This window comes from Dromaius novaehollandiae, chromosome 5, assembly GCF_036370855.1.
Source record: "Dromaius novaehollandiae isolate bDroNov1 chromosome 5, bDroNov1.hap1, whole genome shotgun sequence".
NCBI lineage: Eukaryota > Metazoa > Chordata > Aves > Casuariiformes > Dromaiidae > Dromaius > Dromaius novaehollandiae.
This window is the reverse complement of record NC_088102.1, coordinates 70,999,667-71,017,374: the sequence shown is the minus strand read 5'-3', so window position 1 is coordinate 71,017,374 and position 17,708 is coordinate 70,999,667. Positions and strand designations below refer to the sequence as shown.

General features: G+C 40.4%; 2 protein-coding genes across 2 annotated transcripts; one reads left to right on the top strand and one right to left on the bottom strand.

Annotated features, from left to right (window-relative positions):
• Positions 1-254: 254 nt before the first annotated feature.
• Positions 255-1,190, bottom strand: LOC135328550 (olfactory receptor 8U3-like). Its single transcript, XM_064513309.1, has one exon. The coding sequence runs from the start codon at positions 1,188-1,190 to the stop codon at positions 255-257; it is 936 nt and encodes a 311-aa protein (XP_064369379.1).
• Positions 1,191-7,233: 6,043 nt separating this feature from the next.
• Positions 7,234-15,582, top strand: LOC112981358 (olfactory receptor 5AS1-like). Its single transcript, XM_064513308.1, has 2 exons — positions 7,234-7,821; positions 14,725-15,582. Exons 1-2 carry the CDS (start codon positions 7,234-7,236, stop codon positions 15,580-15,582), a joined length of 1,446 nt encoding a protein of 481 aa, XP_064369378.1.
• Positions 15,583-17,708: the final 2,126 nt, after the last annotated feature.

The window sequence follows — 17,708 nt, the reverse complement described above, 5'->3', positions numbered from 1 at the left end:
AAATAGGAGATCTGTGTTCTGAGCCCTTTTTAGTGTGAACTGATTTGAAACTACATCCACCATATCACATAAATGCCAGTCTACAGTAGGGAAGCCCTATTTTTTTTTCTGCATGTCACAGAAATACCAGATTTCCTGAGGTGTCTACTTTTTTGTTCAGAAAAGGTCCAATGAAAGAAATGAGAAAAGTCAAAAGCAAAAAAAGAAAAGGGGGGCTGGGGTGGGGGGGGAGAGTTCCCTTTCTACGACATTATTTAAAACACCAATATTTTATACACTACTTTCCTTAGGGCAGCCTTCACCTCCCGGTTTCTCAGGCTGTAGATAAGGGGGTTCAGCATGGGGATCACCACCGTGTAGAACAGTGAGGCCACCTTGCCTCTGTCCAGTGAATGGTTAGAGCTGGGCTGTAAATACATGAAAATCAGGGTCCCATAGAAGATGGTGACAGCTGTCAGGTGGGAGGCACAGGTGCCGAAAGCTTTCTGCCTGCCCTGAGTAGAGGGGATCTTCAAAATGGTAGAGAAGATGTAGAGGTAGGAGACAAGCACAATCAGAAGCGAGGAGATCATATCAAAGCTGGCAAAGGCAAATATTAACATTTCTTTGGTGTAGGTGTTGGAACAGGAGAGTGCTAATAAGGGGAGGTCATCGCAGTAGAAATGGTTGATCAGATTAGAAGCACAGAAATTCAAACAAAATGTAATTATAGTGTGGAACAAGGCAACACAGAAACTGTACAGGTAAAGGCCAGCCACCAGTTGGATACAGACTTGCTGGGACATGATGGCCCTATAGCGGAGAGGGTTACAGATGGCCACACAGCGATCGTATGCCATCCCAGCCAGAAGGAAACACTCTGTGATCATGAATGTGAGAAAACAACACAGCTGTGCAGCACAGGCATGGTAAGAAATTGTTTTCCTCTCTGATAAGAAGTTTGACAGCATTTTGGGTGTGATGGTTGAAGAATAACAGAGGTCTACAAAGGCCAAGTGGCTGAGGAAGAAATACATTGGAGTATGAAGCTGGGAGTCAATTCTGATGAGTACAATCATGCCCAAATTCCCCAGCAGAGTGACAATGTAGACTAGCAGGAACGCCATAAAGAGAGGAATCTGAAGATCTGGACGACTGGTGAACCCAATAAGAACGAATTCTGTCACTGTTGTGTGATTCCTATCTGCCATTTATCTATCTTTAAAAAAGATATGGATAAGAAAATGGAAAGCACTCCTTAGGCATAAGGTTGTTGATGGAAAATAGAAATTTCACATCCTGATCCTTAAGACCAAAGAAATTTCTCTCCTGGTGTCTGCAAATATTCTGCAATCTCAGTTAATTCAATGATCTTTCATGGTCATTCTCACGTTTCCTCCTGAACTGTATATATGAGATCAAGGAGTCATCTTTAGGCTATTCAAAATGAAAACTAAGTGATGCATGAGGAATGCAGTTGCTACGAAAATGAAGGAATACCATAATACTCCATGAGGTAGATGATATTTCAGATCATCTTTCTAAATGGTATGGAGGAAGCTCTTCTGTACATATCGGAATGACAAGTATTTTCAAAACCGTTATCAGTCTTTTTCCCCTCTTCAGCTACATAAAATACAACAAAACAGTGCCAGGATTTTAATATGCAGTGAAAAAGTTCCCCTCTTCATGTACTGTCTAAATATTAATTGAAGGCATTAAACTGTACTTTCCTGCATTATAATATCACATCTAAACATTTCAGGGTTTGGGCTTCTACTGAACTTACCCAGACAATCTTCAGATGGACTTATCATTGACCATTTGAATTCAGTACAACAGTGACTGATTCAAATAAGGGGTTACACAGCACTGCCAGACTCCCACTACTTGTATTAGTGGAAAGAGATAATAATGGCACCTAATACCCACTCTTGGGCTGGATTCATCTTACAGAACTTCTTTCATCTTCAGAAATTGCTGAGCTGAAGCTGGTGGTGATACATTTCACATGCTAGCTGAGGGGGGGAAAAAAAGTCAAAATTGTAAAAATAAGCAGCACAAGAAAAAATTCTGAAGCCTGGCAGCACTCTGAGGACTTTATTAAACTGCTTGTCTGCTTAAAACTAAACTCATTTGGAAAACTTCATGGTCTTCATAATTTTAACAATTCATATTAATTCTAAAATTATTTGGATGCAGTAAATGACCCAAGCAGAATTGATAATAAGGTCTTCAGTGATTACAGTGAAAGGAAAAAATTACCTCTTGCATTTCAGAAATGCTTTCTTATGGGGATTTACCCCCAGTAGAAGTGGAGCTTAAAATGCTAATTCCACTAAATAAAGTAGACATCTGTTTGTTGATGGCTGAATAATTCTCAAGACCCTCCTAACAGTTATTGCTAAATCTCCATGAACTAGAAAAGGAGCTTAGGTCACATGCAGAGAGTTGTGCTATAGATATCTAGAAGGAAGGTAGGTGCATAAATGCAGGTCTCTAGTGCCAGTTCAGCCCCATCTAGAGCACCCCTTCTTGCTGTCACCCTGGCAGGACATGATCTCTACAGATCCCATCTGTCAGGCCTATGCAGATGTCCTAGGACATCTAAAATAATACATGAACCTCTTTTCTAAGATGAATCCCAGTAGAGAATTCAGTTCCTTATGTTGAGTTTTTAAATGCATGAATAGGGCTTCCTAATACAAATAAAAGGGAAAAAGAAAGAATTTAGGGTTGAAACAGCTGGCAATAAACAGCTTCAGAAGTGAATGCAATCCACCTGCTATGAGAATTAGAGACAGGCAGTCAGAGGACTGAAGGTGGGACACACAGGTAGGTAAAAGGAGGTCTGACAACAGGCAATTATGTCTTCAGAACTATGGGAAGAAGAAAAGAAGTAGCATTTGAATGTCTAACATCCATGCTCATATACAAGACTAAGCTGTGTCTCCTTCCAAAATCATGTGAATATTAAAAACAAAAAAATATAACTGTAGTGGTCTAACCTGCCTGTTCAACAGCTTTTCTTCCTCTCTCTTTCATAGGTCTGCTGTTTTCCTGTTGCTCATACATACATACACATGTATATGTATACATATATAAAACTCTGGGTTCCTTTGGGATGTGTTTTTCTTCTGAGACACATGTTGATGTCAGCACATGACATGGAAGATATATTTAAACCTGAAAAAAAATCTTATATTAATTAGTCAAAATTGTCCCTTGTGAATCCTTTCTAGATACTACTAGGGACTAAAAACAAAACAAAAACAAAACCAAAAAAAACCCAGTGAAACAGGGAACATGATAGGTTTTTCTCATATTCAGTGGTGTGGAACAGAAATTTTTTGAGCACCCGTTTGAATCTGTATCATCCTCCAGAGATGCCTTTTTACTGTATGGTTCCTTCTTCATTGGAAATACACTTCTATGTGTATAATTTTGCTTCTGCATATACCCATAGATGTTTGACCAGCCAAATTCTTGCCTAAGTAAAATTAGGTTCCAGAAATTAGATGGAGAGTTGCCTACATTGCCTGGGTAGCTGTATTTTGTTGACGTGAACAGAGCTTCCTTAACAAGCAGTGACGGTAAAAAGCTTTTTTGCAGAATGGCATTATAGTCTGTATTTTTGGCAGCAGGCAAAAAGTTGGTGTTAGAGATGAGGCTGACATGCAATCTCAGACATCAATAATAATAATCATTAATGATTTACCGCAAATCAGTTGTATCCATCTTACTGCATACATGAGAGGCAGGAAATGTTATTTTTACCCTGTGCATATGAGGTATATTGAAGTGAATCAACCTTTCTGCAACAAAACAGCAAAGATCTTTTGGGAGGACCCAGGTCTCCTGCATCTTTACTCCTTACTTTATCCTTTTGGATAGCAAAGAGAAATACAGAGATGAAGATGGGGAAATTTAAGCCAGGCAATCTGAGTGTTCATAATGATCCGAAAAAAAGATAAAATAACAGTCGCATTCTGCGAATTTGATTTCCCCTGGAAGATATCTGCCAGAAAAGGTATGAACACAGGATTCACCCAACCCATCTTAGAAGTGTGCAATGGAGCACCACATCTGAGCTCACTGTCTAGACTCTCTTGATCAAGGATGGAAAGGAATGGGCACTTTAAGGTGTGATTCTTCTCAGCCTAATATAAATATTTAAAATGGGTTGTGTAAATTCATTTCAGAATTGACTCTTGATCTCAACTGAGTGTGAAAGGAGTCTAGGGAACTGGCTACCTATTAACAGGATCACTGCTTTGAATGTCACTGAGGTGTGGATGTTAATGATCAGAAATTGGCCATTTTCTCCAGCAGGGATGATACAGATATATTACACAAGCGAAGAATGAGCATTAGTTCATATTTGAACAATAAGAGCCCAAAATAAGAAGACTGGACTGAAAAAAGTTGCTGGAGGTGTTACTGGAGAATCAGCCTCCCAATTTTGCTTGTATCCTTGGACCATCATGACCACAACAGCTTCACTGTTACTTTTCATGGGAGCGCTCAAGAAGATGGGGATTTGATGTCTGTGTTTCTAGAGGTCACGATAGGGTAGAAAATAATGCACATCTAATGTGCATTGGTGAAGCTCTATGTGCTGTCAACCAAAGCAATGATGTTTATGCTGATTCTCAGAAGCTGAGGATACACTCTTGCATCTCTACATATTTCTCATGGATTTATTAGGAGGGTGTTGCTAGGAAGGAAAGGTTGCATTGAAGTGTTGCATTGAAGGAAAACACAAAAGAACATATATGGCTGCTAGTCACAGCCAAGTCAAAGAACATACATGGCTGCTAGTCACAGCCAAGTGGCAAAGTCCTGCATTCAGGGAGAGTGTGCATGGCATCATATCTAATCATCTTTTACATTAAAACAAACTTAGTTCAGAGCAATATTCTCTGATTCATTTGTCCAATTTTAGATACCCGGGTTTCTAAATGACAGCCTGTTAGCTCTGAGCTATAGCTCTGGATGCTTTGGTCAGTGGAAAGACAGGGGCAGCTTCGTAGAAGAAGTCATTTCCGCCTGTCCTCAGAGGGCCTTTTTACAATTTATGTTTTCCGTAGTGGGAAAGGGGAAAAATAGTGGTATAACAAGACTTCAGATGATCACAGTAATGCTTCTAAAATCTTCTTTCAGCCATTGTATTTCTATAAGCAGATATAGATACAGCTTTCCTAATCAATTGTAACAGAGGTTTGTGCTGTAGTCCTTATTTTCACACGTGAAAACTGAGGCAGGGTGAGATGCAGTGACATGCTGAAGGTCAGCTAACAGGATTTCTTTCAGCTTCCAATCTGATTCCAGGGCACTGGGCTCAGAGCTCTGCCTGCTGCGTCATGTTGTTTTCTGAGAGTGTTGAATGGAGTGAGGTGATGTTGAAGGAAATATTGTTGCACTGCTAAAAGCTAGCTTGCTTGTGATACTAAGAGAGATACTCAAGAAAGTTAGATAGTAACCAGGGATGACTGTGGAAAAAAGGTTGTTTTTGCTTTTGGTGAATCCTTTATAAGTGTAGATGTAAATGCCCATATTTTGTCCACTCTCTCTCTTCAGCATCGGAGATGGGGGAGGATATCTACTTAAATCCAGACATTCATAACAAATTGTTCCTGGGCCTCATTAATGAGGCTATAGGTTAAGAAATTTGTGTCCCGGGTGGACTTTGCTTGTTTTCAAGCTTCTATTCTCCACAGAGTGGAATACCTCCAAGGTCACAGAAATTAATATAAATGCAACACGAATACTAAAAGCTACAGAGAGGTCTTGTCTGCACTCTGGAAGCTGCGGAAACAAATGGTTCTCAGTACTTCGTTAAAGGAACAAGTACTAAAAAACACTCCTGACACTTGTTTGAAGGTGAATTTTAGCCATGCTCATATGCTCTGGAGGAAGAGCCAAACCCACCACAGCTCCTGAAAGTGCTGCGCTGACCTGTCTATGCTGGCTGCAGACCCTGACTGCCTGAGTTTTATGGAAGAAGTCACATCCAAGATGAGAAGGTATTTTGTATTCTGTTCAGTCCTCAGCCTTCTTGGTCTGAACAGATGCGACATGAAAGAGCATCAGGTAGCTAAGATAAGTGAGCCTTTTCTTTGTTTTTTTTCCTTATGAACTTGAAGGCATTAAGATAGTTGAAAGAAAGGACCAGAGGTTTAAGATATCTCATTTATAGCAATGAGGCTGAGAATGGCAGAAGGAATCTAACACAGGGAGAGGGCTCTGCTGCTTGAAATTATAGATGACATGAAACAGGGAGATGTGTAGATGTTCAGTCTCTTCACAGCTGCCATTGCAATGGCAAGGGATGATCGTGGTGGCCAAGGCAACAGGAGCCACATTACACTAATGTGTGTATGATTTTCTCTGTCTGCCCCGCTCTGCTCCTCACATGTATTCTTTTATGGCTTTGGTGATGCATCCAAGTTAGTTCCCCAGTCATTATTGTACTGCTACGACTTCTTTTTCTATGGAGTAGTCAAAGCAGTGTATACTGAAAACTGTATTTTCATGTCAGCTTAAAAAGAAAAGTGCACACGCTTTTATTTTGCTTTGATTTGCATAGGGAAAACAAAAATCAACAGGAAATACTTGTGACACTAAGAAAGATACTCAAGAAAGTTAGATGGTAACCAGGGATGCCTGTGGAAAAAAGGTTGTTTTTGCTTTTGGTGAATCGAAATACAGCAAGTCAAAATGTTTCACATTGTTTTATTTTTCAAAAATGTTGTTTTTTTCCCCCTTTATTCTTTTCAAAATGTACCTGAAATTCACCAAGGAAAAAACAGCATACATTAAGTATTTTAATTAAAAAAAAAAAAAAAAAAGGTTATCACTGAAAAATGCCCAGTGTATTGACTTTCTACCTGTGCTAAATGTTGCCAGGAATGCACAGATAGAAAGCTACATAAGAGATGAAATGCTGAATTAAGCCCAGGTGGGTATTCTCGCTGTATGTTTGACAGCTAGGTTTTGGCTTTAGTTTCCTTTTAAAGTCATCGGACAGAGGCCTTCCAAGAATGACTCAGAGTCTAACTGACATTTTATGACTTACCTATAGGAAGTACTTTGTCTCCCTTCAGTGATATAGGGGAAGCTGGTCACTGAAGTGCCAAAATCAGATGACTGAAGCGGCAGGATTGTAAAGCTCAGTTTCTCCCACCCCTCTTCTAACCTTGCTGTTTTCTGTCATTTTTTTCTATCCCCTGCAGGTTGAATGTGTTATAGAAAATGATCCCCGAAAATTACACTGAAGTGACAGAGTTCATTCTCTCAGGGCTGACAGACTGCCCAGATCTGCAGGCCCCTCTTTTCTTCGTTTTCCTGGTGATGTACACTGTCACGCTCTTGGGAAACTTTGGAATGATTATATTAATCAGGGCAGACCTTCATCTTCACACTCCCATGTACTATTTCCTCAGCCACTTGGCTTTTGTTGACATTTGCTATTCCTCTGTCATCATCCCCCAAATGCTGGTACATATCTTGGAAGAGGAGAAAACCATTGGTTTCTCAGGGTGTGCAGCCCAGCTGTGCTTCTTTGTTGTCTTTGGGATTGCCGAGTGCCTTTTGCTGGCCGTCATGGCATGCGACAGGTATGTGGCCATCTGTAAGCCCCTCCTGTACCCTGTCATTATGTGCGGGCAGACATGCAGATGGCTCGTAGTTGGTTCCTATGCAATCAGCATTTTGCATGCAGTGACACATGCCACTTTCATCTTTACTTTTTCCTTCTGTCGAGCCAATATTATCAACCATTACTTCTGCGATATTCCCCCACTCTTAGCTCTTTCCTGCTCTGACACCCACACCTATGAGGTCATTGTCTTTGCTCTTGTCAGCATAAATTGTCTCAGCACAATGACAGTCATCTTTGTCTCCTATATTTATATCCTTCCCACCATCCTGAGGATCTGCTCTCCAGAGGGCAGGAGAAAAGCCTTCTCCACCTGTGCCCCCCACCTATTGGTTGTCACCATGTTTTATGGGGTGATTTTGTTCATGTACCTGCGCCCCAGCTCCACCTACGCATTGGCCAAGGACAAAGTGGCCACGCTGTTTTACACAGTCATGACTCCCATGCTGAACCCCTTCGTCTACAGCCTGAGGAACAGTGACGTGAAGGTTGCCATGAAAAGAGCAGTTCAGAGGATGCAATAAATGCAATATGTTAACGAAGGAAGCTGGTGACCAGGAAAGCATTTTCCTATTGCCATTATAGAACTCCCAGTTGCGAAGAAATCCGTATGACGCTGTACTGAAATTTGGTGGAAGAAAATCAAATCCAGGCCATATTGGATGAAGAATTTCAGCTGAAAAATGATGGAAACACTTTGCTTTGACATTTATTAAATACGAGTTTTGCTTGGAAATTCTGGAAATAACTCTAGCTTTTATTTTAAAATGGCATGCTTGGTATTGAAATTGTCCTAAATAAAGTGAGCAAGTATAAAAAAGGAGGAAAATACCCTCAAACTAAATTAAATAATAAAAGTAAGTTAGAGTAATATTTCTGTAACTGATGAGACCACATACACAGGGAAATGTTACCAAAATGAATATCATCCTCTCCTCCTGCAAAGATAAGGAAATAATTAAGTCAGCTTTGTTTAATGCACTAAGAAAGTAAGCCGTTTGGGGGGCTGATGGTAAAGCAAAACGTTGGCTAGTCATCTAGTTCCTATGTGAGTATTTGCTTTGGAATATCTCTTATTGGGAGCAGTGCTTATTAAAGGATATGAAATATCACTTGAGTTTAAGAGAATGTAGCCTGGAGACCCTCTGTGTCTCAACATGTAGGAGACATGGAGACGACTGTGCTGATGTTTGGAGGGTTCCACTCTGTCATCAGGTTGAGCCCCTTGATGGGTTTCCTGAAGAGGCAAGAGGATGAATTCCCCTGTGTGACCTCAAGACAGGAAAGGGAGGGTTGGATACTGGCACAGAGAGACACTCAAGGCATGTGAGGGGTTAGATGAATTAGATTTGATGAAGGACTTGCACTCCAAACTGTGTCGGGTGCCCCAGAGCCATGTGGAGGGGTCGCTGATGGGAGGCTGCTGGAAGGAAGGGTTGGACGCCCAGGCAGGACTCACTTTGTGTATCCTAAGGCCCCCTTTTATCTGCTAGAACTATTTTCTTATCTTGACTATGCAAAGCTTGAGTAGTTACTGGCTGCGAAGCAGCTAGATGTTGTTGAGAAAACAGAATAGGCATGTCTGGCCCTGGCCGGTTTCGGTCAGTGTGTAGAAAGCACATACTGGGGCAGCTATCACGTACTCTGCCGCTCACCTGACTCCTCACCATATCTCCTGCAGGTGCTCTCTCCACACTGCCTCATCATCATCTTCTCTTATTTCTATATCCTCTCTGCTCTGCTGTAGATCTGCTCTGTTGAGGGCAGAACCATAGCCTTTTTTAACATGCTCGTCTCCCCTGGTGGCAGTAACCGTCTTCTGCAAGACACTGCTCTTCGCCTCCTTATGACCTGGATCTTGTCATTCCCAGCACAAGGGCAAGGTGCCCTCACTGCTTTACATGGTGATGATCCCAGGGCTGAACCCCCTCATCTACAGCATGAGGAACCAGGAAGTGAAGGCTGCCCTGAGGAGAGTGATCGGTACAAAATTATTTTTCTGGAAAAAACAATTAATTTGATTTTCAAATAATATGTATTGGGAAAACAATTATTTTGAAAAGTCTGGAGCCAGACTCTTCTCTCTCAGAAGTACAGCAGTACTGAACTGAAGAATACATATTAAAAGGAGAAACACAGGAGGAAGGTGGTGGGCAAGCTGTCAACCTTGAAACAGGAGTCTGGGACAAATGAGAATTTTCATTTGCTTGTGGAGGGGTAAATTACAGCAGTCATTGGCGACAGTTGTTACAGCTCAGGCTTTGTACAGCACCTCACAAAACAGGGCACTTTATTGTGATTTGGACTCTTAACCTGTTTGAAACATCAAACATACTTGTGAGTGTGGATAGCCCACTGAGGCAGGAGGCAGCAATTTCTGTAACCCACAGTACCAAAAGGTAAGATGTGTAAGAAAATTATCTAGCCGCCTTTGTATCCCCTTCTTCAGGGAGTAAATGTCCATTTGCAGAGTGGTTATTTCAAGACTCAGGGAAGGTTAGCATTGACAGTGCTCGTGCTTTATCAACATGCACTAAATTTTCTGCCCTCATGTGTCCACCATCTCTGCAAATGCTGCAATATTGACAGTAGTGCAATTCCTCTCCAAAATTGGTTGTTTTTATAGGCCCCCACACAGCCTGTATTTTTATTCTTGTGTTATTTCTCCTTGCTCAGTCCTGCCTTGGTGAGGGATAGTTACTCCAACTCAGTGACTTCCTCAGCTGCAAGTGGCTGAGGGACAGGATGAATAGTCAAGGAGTGTAACTGCACACTGACCCTATTCTTGTGTATACATGCTTTTTTGTCCACTGTCAGGAGCAGCATACTGTACTGGATGAACCTTTCCTATGACTCATTGAGGGTTTTTTTGTATCATATCTAGAAGGATAATGTTAATGAAAGTTCTGTAAATATTTTCCTCTCTCATCTTAACCCCCAAACACCTAAATTTTCATCAGTTGCCTGTAAGTCACAAGGCTGTTGTCAAAGGCACTGACTATTCATACTTGTGAGAGGTTCACAGAAACCCTGGGTGATGTTCAATATGATGACGTTAAGCTATGTAAGATCTTGCTGTATTTGGTCTAGCTTTTCAATGGCTCTTTTATTTCCAGTGCTTTATGGTTGAATGAATAGTCTATCATGTGTTGTCTTGCACATAAGTGTATTAACTAACTGCATCCTTTGAGACGGATGATAAACACAGAGTTTCTTTTGCCAGTACCATAGAGGCCTTATGTGCTTGGTCTAAGGAACTTTCTCAGTTTCTAAGCAACTCGGAGAGAGAGGGATCTCAGAAAGAAATTCATCATATGTATATTTGACATCTGTCTTAGGAAGAGATCAATGATTGAATACTGGACACAAATTTTAACTAGCTCTTTTTAAGAAGGTTATAAACTGTTCTATAGCTTTTACAAAGGTAAGACAGACACCTTAGCAATGCTTACTCTACAAATAAATTTCTGCAGCTGTAAGCTGCTAATAAGCTTTTTCCAGTGCAAAGTGCCGGTATTTCTTGTGCTTTATTTAATCAGAAGTAAAGCTTTTGCATAAGCTTAGAATGAAAACTCCTCAACTATTTTAGAAGATGAGGAATTCCCAATGCAAAAATGTTATGAAGACATTGCCCAGAATTTTAGACTTCTACTGATCTTGCAGATTCTGGGGTTTCTTCTTTTATCTAACTGTAAGTCTCACAATAAAATTGATGAACAAAGTTTTCCTGACTCCATGCATTGCTTTCACAAGTACACTGGACTTTTGGGAAACACCACATGCAATCAAGAACACATGCTTATACCTTCCTACCTGTTGTGTTGGGGCAGGAAACGGCAAATTCCCTCAGGAAAGTGCACATAGTGGAGCAGAAAGGAATAAGGCATATCTCATCCCTCAGAAGGAGCAGGGATATTTAGTTAGACAAAGTAAAGAGTTACCTCACCCATATTCCCACCTCAGATTTCATTGGGTTTGATTTTAGCTTTTTTGTGTTAAAAGTAATTCTTGGGATGCTAATGAGATTTTATTCTAAGATGGCCTGTACTTCTAGTTAAGATCTAAGCTCTGCTTCCCCTTTTGCAGTCCTTTGTGCTCAGCTTTGGCAGCAAAACCAGTTTTCCCTGTCTGTGGTGTACGCACCTACATACCGGTGTAAAAGGCTGTGTGCCCAGGCTCTTGTTAAAATTAGCAGAGAGAAAGCCATTACAATATATGGAGCCTCAAAAGCAAATCAGGTCACTCTGAAGTAGACACCAGTGAGCACCTACTGAATTGCCTTCTCAGCTACGCTGCTTACATTAATTACACCTCTGTTGATTGTAAGGAGAGCTATATACCTAGCTCACCTGTAGAAGCTTACATTTGCATGCCAATATTGAGATCTCTGAGTCTCTAACTGAATCTTGCCTCTATAGTCAGATGAGCTGAATTCCACCCTAGATTTTCCCTATCTAGTCTTGGCACAAGTACTGTACCATAAAGGAAGTTCACGGTTGCTCAGAGATACAGCTTATGGATTTATGGAACATTTGTGTAATGTCTTACACACAGACACAGTTTTACTGGGTTCCAAGCATGTCATAAATAATACACCTATCATCGCTTGAAATCAGCCATTCTCTAAGGATACCTCTTTCCCTCCATGGACTGTAGATTGATAACTAGCTTAGACTAGATGCCTAATTTTTGGTTGGTTCAAGTCCAGTGAAATTAATTCCTTCCAGACAGAAGACCAGGAGATTGTATATATACTTTAATTAGAATTTTGATTTTCCACCAAAAAAAAAAAAAAAAAAAAAGTCCATGAAGATGATATGATTAAGCTAGGGAACTAATAGATAACTCTTTACCCATGTTATGCAGTTTAACCACTAGATGGAGACAAATCATCGTGATCTTAAGCAGATAATTTTGTCAATCAAACTCTTAGCAAATATTAAAGTTGTGGGAGAAATAAGCTTACAGCTGAATCCTGATAAGGTTATTGCCCATGTTGGGAAGCCTATTCATGATGAAAGTAGGATTTAGCACTATACTAATGGCCTTGAGAAATAGTATTAATCAGTTTGCAGTCGAAGGGAATATTAGAAACATTACCAGCAGTGTGTAAAATACCTATACAGCAAATTGTTTCATGAAGGCAGTTCATGAAACTGAGACAACATTTCAGCTGTTTGTTCTACTCTCTCTCCCTTGAGAAGATCAGGGTCTCCTGTGCCCACAGCATAAGTATAAAATCTCTGGCAGCTCCCAGCAGCAGTATTTTACAAATCATGGAAAAGACCATTTCTTTCCCTGGTAGGTGAGTTTCATGATAAATTCAGTTCCCTCACATTTTCCCTCAGTCATGTAGCAACAGTTTCAGATCAACTGCCTTGTTAGAAGGCTTAATTTTAGGTGCACTGAAGGAAAAGTTTTATTCATCAGGATAAAACAAAAGAAAAAAATATGAAAATGTCTTTGAAAATAAAAGTGGAGCTTAATTTTTAAAGGTACCTAAAATATTGATCTGGAAATACAAATCTCTTGCAGTTATACATCAGAAGTCTGTTAGAAGGTGTTAAGGTTCCCGTGCCTTCTTGTATGAGGATGGTCAACAAACTGCAAATAGGAAGAAACAGCAAGGTCTACGTAACCATGAGATATTTCTTTTAGGGCAGAAACAGCCTTTTTCTCTTCTACCAGTATAATCTAGAATTGTCTAAGCTCAGTGATAGTTTGTAAATAAATTGCAGTGTTACTCTGTCTCCATGTAACTCAGCTTGCCTAACTTTAAAATTCCAGGAATGGCTGCTTGTCACCTAATGTAAGGGACATAAGTCATGACCTTAGTCAGTCTACGTGCCTGTAGAGTGAAGGAAGAGGCATATCCAGGAAATGATGTATCCTGCCTATCGCTCTCTAATGATTACAAATGGACTTGAGATGCCTTAAACAGACATTAGGCAGCTAAATGTAGGTGCAAAGCCTTCCAGCTGCAGTGTCTGGGAATACAGTTGGGAACGGAAGATTTATTTTTCTGAATCCCCAAATTCAGCCTGAACCATTTGGCTGCCTATCCTGAATGGTTCAGAGTTTTTTGTTGCTGTTGTCTTTTTTGGGGAGGGGGTGTTTTGCAAGAACATATACATTTATAGTTTCATTTGTCTACATAGTACTGAAATTTGCAGTTATTTTAGTGATTTGTACCAGCATGTCTTTTGTTAGATCTCCTTTGTAAATAAAAGGGTGGACAAGATAGAGCTGTCCTTACTAGAGTTCATATTGGCACAAGCAGAAATGAATCTTTACTTTTACGCAGTTAAGTTAAACTCATCATCTTTTTAGAAATATGAAACTAGCACTCAAAACTCAATTTCTAGGGATTATATTTGGGGGAATGTATTCTTGGGAATGTATTAGAAAATATAATTTAAATAAATCAATTTAGAGTTTCAACCAAAAGACGTATGTGAGGATTTTTTTAATTGTTCCAATATTTAAAATAGTTCTTTTTGCTTTCATAACTAACTTTCAGCTTAAAAATTGATCTACTTCAGAAAAGAACCTCCTCTCCCCCAGTACTTTGGAAAGAATTAAGAAAGAAAATAAAAGAAAAAAAAGATGAGCAACATGCAATAGTAAATCAAAAAAAGTCATTCTAAGCCCAAGTTCTGCCTGATCTTCATACCTTCTGCTTCACTCAGGTGAATATCTAGCGCTTACTGTATGTTAAGCAGTATGTTTTCCCTGAGTGATGCATCATATAAAACACTCCTAGATACCCATATTATGCTCTGTGCTCTGAGATGAAAATGTTACTTAAGAACCTATTTCATATGCATGTCACTGAGTATATCTGCTTTATAAGGAAGATTTCCTTATATGGAATTCTCTTTACTAATCTCTCTTTGAATGTCCTCCTAAACTTTTGTGGATGGTTATGCTCTAAGTCACTGCTTTCCCCCCTGGATATTATGTCAGATACTCATGTTATCATTCTCTTGAACAGGGAAGGATGAACTGTGTTTATTCATTGCTTAACCAGTAAGACTTGCTGATCCCTCCAGCAACACTTACCTAAAGGGTAAACATGCAGTAAGGAAATGTCTGAAGAAAACTGTACTGCAGTGACCGAGTTCATTCTCTTGGGTTTCATCAACCGTCCAGAGCTGGAGTTACCTTTGTTTGTGCTCTTTCTATTCATCTATGTTACCACTTTGGTGGGGAACATTGGCATCATTGTGCTCATTCAGTTCAATGCCTGCCTTCATAGCCCCATGTACTATTTCCTGAGCAATTTATCTTTCTTGGACCTTAGCTATTCATCTACCATTTGTCCCAAGATGCTGGTGAATCTGTTAGCAGAGCAGAAGACCATATCTTTAACTGGTTGTGCAACACAGATGTTTCTCTTTGCTGCCTTTGCTGATGCTGAGTGCCTCCTTTTGGCTGTGATGGCCTATGACCGCTATGTGGCCATATGTCATCCTCTTCTCTATGCAGTTGTCATGTCCCGCAGGGCCTGCACCTTCATGGTAGCTGGGGCTTATCTCAGCGGGGGTCTGACCTCACTGATACACACATGTTTCACATTCATGCTGTCGTTCTGTGGGCCCAACACCATCGATCATTTCTTCTGTGACATTCCCCCACTGCTGAAGCTCTCCTGCTCCAACATACATGTCAACGAGGTCCTTCTCTTTGCCCTGTGTGGCTTCATACAAACCAGCACCTTCCTGATCATCGTTGCCTCCTACGCCTGCATCCTTTGCACCATCCTCCAAATCCATGCAGTGGAAGGCAGACACAAAGCCTTCTCCACCTGCACCTCCCACCTGATGGCCGTTGTGTTATTCTATGGCTCCCTCCTCTTCACGTATTTACGGCCTCGCTCCAGCTACTCGCTGGACACAGACAAAGTGATTGCTGTATTTACACTGTTGTCTCTCCCATGCTGAACCCTCTCATCTACAGCCTGAGGAACAAGGAAGTAAGGGAAGCCCTAAGAAGATCAACAGAGAGAAAAGTGTTTTCTCAGTCATCTGCTTAGCTGGAAAAAAAGAGAATGAAGAGACTATAGGGTAGTTGTGGTGCAGCACGCCACAAAAACACATACAAAAGTCCACTCACTAAATGCAGGTATCTATGTTACTTGTGTTTCCATCTAAACTAATTTCCCTAGGTTCGCATTGTAGTTACTGGAAGAAAACAGTTTAGGGGATTATTCGTCTCATCCTAAAGCAGAAAGCTAAAATAGGTCAGATGAATTGTATCTCGAAAGAACACATTTCTCTGCATGCCTACAAAAGAAATCCATCCCAGATGTGTACATCTACATTTTTGGTGCTTAACCTTAGTGAGATTGCTCTCAACCCATTTATTTTAAAGTAGGGTCCAATTGATATGTCTACTGTGTAAGAGTGCGTTGTATGTTTTTAAAAACAGCACACTTGAACCTTGCATTTTGGAGAAATCTTTGGTTGATTTAACAGACAGCTCTGCCATACATTTTGCAGAGTTATTTCATAACACTGATTCAGAAGCCTAAGTGAGATCCCCTTTTCTCTTTGATTATGCTACATTATTGATTACACACTGTAATAGATGTGTGTAGGAATTAACCCTCCAACAAGTGCTGATGACAGCTGATGGGAAGGATCCTATTATGGGATTTGAGACTAGCCCACATTGAAGGTCTTCTGGAATATGATCTGTGTATATTTTTGATTGCATATGTCTAACTTCTGAATAAAGGGAAGGCAAACTTTCAGGGCATTTGTCTTCCTTCTTTGATGGAGTGAATGCCATCATATTCTTTTTTTTCTGTTTTTTGAGGAGTCAAGCATGTTTCTCTTAGCTTGCGATGAAGAATGAGACTAAACTTACAATTTCAAGGTCTCTCTGGCTTTTAAAGCGTTTTGTCCCTGTGGTTTGTGCTAGTGCTAAATGAAAACACTTTATGCTGAAAAGATGGTTGTTCACTATCATTGCTTACAGGTTCTCAAAGGGAATCAGCAGAGGTGCTTAGGACTCTATGAGTCTTCGAAGTCAGTGGCGTGACTGAGTGGATATTTGAGGCAATGCATCTTGCCCTGTTCTACAAATGGGAGCAACACAGGCCTCTATATCAAGGAAGTGAAGATGATGAAAGGAGACATACACTAAAACAATGTTTGTAACCATGACAATGATGCTGCCTAACTTCAGTTATCAATCTGAAATTTGTCTCACTTAAATTTAATAGAAATGTTTTCACTGGCAAATGCAAAATCTAAAAAGTAGACATCTACATCTGAGCTGATCTTTCAGAGTCCCTTTAGAGTTAATGGAGAAAAAAATATATTTTTAGGGGCATGACTCATTTGTAACTTATATGGACATGTAATACACTAAACAAATCATGCTTTAGAAGTGCCGATTTTTTCCCCATTGCATAGAAAGTCAGTGTAGGGATCACTACTTCAAAGGCAGATATCTACATTGTAGACCTACAACAAACCCCACTCAAGACATTTGGAACAAGGTATCCACTCTGAAAAAGTCTCATAGTCTCTCTACAGTCAGTGCAGAGTTACAGGTTTCTGAGAAACTTTAGCTGAATCATCTGTAAAAATGGTCATGGTCAGTGAGGTGATTTGAATGACTAGTCTATACCACGTGGCTGGTCAGATGACTAGTGCTAGGGAAGCTGGGATCCCAGATTCTCATACACCAATTGGGAAGGGCATCCAAGCGTGATTTGGGCAGTAGGAAGATTAGGGCATTCTCTGGGGGCATTTCTCGCTCTGCATATATACAGAACAGGAAGGGTTAGGTCCTAATTAAGCCACGTGAATTACTTCTAAGATAGTTTAATGAGGCTCTATAAGAATAACTCTGCCTGTCTCTTTTTCTCTCTCTCTCTGTGTTTGTCTTGCCTCCATGGAGGGGAGACCATGGTGGAAATCCTGGCCCTGCTTATGTGGAGGTTAAGTCTATCCCTCATTTCAGTGGGACAAGGGTTTTATCTTTGAATTTTATGCAGAGGCTTCATGCTCTTTCTTGTTCTCATGCAGAGACCTTGATGAATGACTCAAAAGAATGT